General features: G+C 48.2%; 1 protein-coding gene across 3 annotated transcripts in view; it reads left to right on the forward strand.

The window, feature by feature from the left end:
* The first annotated feature begins 2,594 nt into the window (after positions 1-2,594).
* The window catches only part of TCTEX1D2 (Tctex1 domain containing 2), a 31,088-nt gene continuing 30,766 nt past the window's right edge, over positions 2,595-2,916 (forward strand). For 2 of the 3 annotated variants that reach the window (XM_008567479.1, XM_008567476.1), the window contains exon 1: positions 2,609-2,804. In XM_008567479.1, the coding sequence (XP_008565701.1) occupies positions 2,686-2,804 (119 nt within the window). In that variant the 5' untranslated portion in view covers positions 2,609-2,685. Of the gene's footprint in view, positions 2,805-2,916 lie in introns of all 3 variants that reach the window. The other variant, XM_008567477.1, reaches the window with a different exon arrangement.

Below are 2,916 nucleotides of genomic sequence, written 5' to 3' on the forward strand. Positions count from 1 at the left end.
AAAATGGGGGAACTTCCTGTGGAAACCAGCACTTGAGCCCTGTGGTTGAGCTAAATTGCTGTTTTGCTGCAGATTCCCTGGAGAAGTCTTTTTGTGCAGATCAGCTTTTAACTGTTGATCTTGTAAGTACTTCCAGGTCTTGTGGGGTCTGATACACCTGGGTTGTGTGGAAACTCTGGTCTGGGCCTGAGTCTTTTCAGCAAACTGCACCCCCTGCAGTTCTATATTCCCAACCAGTCTCCACTGAGTGGGCCTGTGCTGATTGCGGGGGAAGATCAGCTGTCCATGCTGTGCCCCAGTGTCCCCTCAGCGGGCCTGTCTCCCTCACCCCCTGCACTCCAAACATTTCATATGGGACGGGCTGTGTGCTGGTCTGTTGCGAGGACTCACTGGCCTTTGAGTGGCTCCTTTTTTTCAGTTGTTGTGGCCCCTAGCTCCTATTAGGGTCCACGGGAACCTCGTTAGTGGTTTTGCTAGCCTGGGAGCCACCGAGGCCCTCTTCTCCCCTGCTGCCTCCAAGCAACTTCATACAAAGAGCACAGCTGCAACTTTTGCCAATTCTTGCCCCATGCACTCACCAGGGCCAGGCTTGAAATGGTTAGTGCTGCAAAAAGTCAGAGTGGTCCTCTCTTTCTCTCATCGTGGCTTTTCCTGCCTTCCTGCCTTCTGTAGGTCTCTCTTCCTCTTTCCCTGAGCTCTAGCGGCCCCCGCTTGGCTGTAGCTGCTTTTTTTTTTTTGTCTTTTTTCGTGTCCGGCAACGGGATCACAACCCTCGGTGTCACGCCCGCACCTCGCTCAGCCAGTGAGTGGGAACCGGTCTGTATGTGGGATCCGAACCCTCGGCGGGAGCGCCACCGCGCTCTCAAGCGGTGCACTGTAGCAGTGCGCCACCAGGCCGGCCCTGTAGCTGCTTTTTAATAGTTGTAAATTGGTTGATTATGGGAGAGTGACGCTGGGGTCCATCTATTCTGCCATCTTTATCAGAATTCCTTATTCTATTTTCTTAAGGTAGAAGTTTACATTACTGATTTGAAATTTTTCGTGTTTTTAATATAGGTGTTTAGAAGTATAAATTTTCCTGTAAGCACTGAGTGAGTCCTGCATCCTATACATTTTGATATGTTGCTCTTTGATTTTTATCTCAAAATACTCTTTCATTTCCCTGTGATTTTACTTTTTACCCATTGTTCATTTAGGAGAGTGTTGTTTAATTCCCACACATTTGTGAATTATCTAAATTTCTATCTGTTATTGTGGTCAGAGGACATATTTTCTATGATCTTAGTCTTTTAAAATGTATTGACTTGTTTTGTCCACAAAATTTAAAAAAAAAATAAGTTTTATAACTTTCTTCAAAAAATAAAAATAAAAAAATTAAGAGGGCATGGTTGAGGCAGCACTGAGCTGGTGCAGTGTGTGCACCTGGGCCTGTGGCATCTGCACAGACCCTAGTGTGCTGGCCATTTCCAGGAAGAAGGACCAGTCAGATTGTGAAGTGTCTTATTTATAAGCAAAGAAGAATGAATGCTGGGGTGACACCCATAAGAAGTCATAGAAAGATTGTGAGCAGAGCAGTGACAAGGGAAAGCCATTTTGGGGGCAGCGTGAAGGGTGGATTGGGTAGGTCAGGTTGGGGGAGTTTATTAGAGTCAGGGAGACCGATCCAGGCAATAATATTAAGAAGATACTTTGTAAACAAAACCCGGAATAGTAAAATTAGTCAGTCTGTATTTGAGCTTTCAATGCTATACCTTTATTTAAACTATCCCTTTGCATCTTATAGAAGTAAATTCTGGAACTTGTTAACCCAACCAAGAAGGTTACTAAAGGAATCCTGGATGAATATTGGGGGATTTCTGAATTTTTGAAGCTGGCAGAGGTCAGGTTACTACGACCTTGTAAAACGGGACCAAGGACTAGTACTTATAAGCAGGGAATGTGCCCTAAGACTGCTCTCTTCTGACTTTTGCACTGCAGCAAGTGTGGGTGAGGTGCAGCAAGCTGGCGGGGGGGAACCGCAGGTTGGCAGTTATGGATTAGAGCAGGGCTCTGCAAACTTCTTCTGTAAAGGGCCATATAATATTTTAGGCTTTGAGGGCTATACAGTCTCTGTTGTAAATACTCAATTCTGCTTATATAGTGCAAAAGCAGCCATAGACAATGTGTCAACTATTTACGGATACTAAAGTTTTAATTTTCACGTGTCACAAAATATTCTTCTTTTGACTTTTTCAGTCACTTAAAAACACAAAACCTGTTCTTAGCTCACAAGCCATACAAAAACAGTAAGAAGGCTACTTTTGGCCTGTGGGCCAGTCTGAAGACCCCTTCGTGTCAACGCCCTTGGTCAAGTTACTTAACCTCTATGAGCGTCGGGTTCTATGTCTCTCCCTAACATTGTGGCGCGGTTAGTGAAGGCTCAGGAAGGTTAAAGTGCTTTGTGAACCAAACAAAGACACACACTCTTCCTCTAAGCTGCTATCGCTCCACCTCGGTCGGCTCCCGCCCAGCAGAGGATACGCAGGCGCAGGGCCGGGCAGGTCGCCTCGCGGAGAGCGCGCGGCCGCATCACGTGAGGGCCAAGCTCCGCCCTGTTGCCCTGGCGACGGTTTCCCAGCTCCTAGCCGCAACCGCAACCCGCCTGGCCTTCATCGCGAGATAAGCACGGGCCAAGAAGCCCTGGCCATGGCTGCGTCGTCCTCTTCTAGGGGCGCGTCCTTCTCTGCCGGCGACGGTTTGCCTGAGAGTGAGAACTCGGGGGAGCCCGAGAACACCTATATTCTGCGGCCCATTTTTCAGCAAAGGCGGGTAGAGGACAGCATGTGGCGGGGGCGACCTTGAGAGTGCTGGGTCGGGCGCGTGGAGCTCGTCTGAATGCCCACGCGTCAGAAAGAAGCCTGCGGGGATCGGGGCTAG

The sequence above is a fragment of the Galeopterus variegatus genome, unplaced genomic scaffold (assembly GCF_000696425.1).
Source record: "Galeopterus variegatus unplaced genomic scaffold, G_variegatus-3.0.2 Scaffold322, whole genome shotgun sequence".
NCBI lineage: Eukaryota > Metazoa > Chordata > Mammalia > Dermoptera > Cynocephalidae > Galeopterus > Galeopterus variegatus.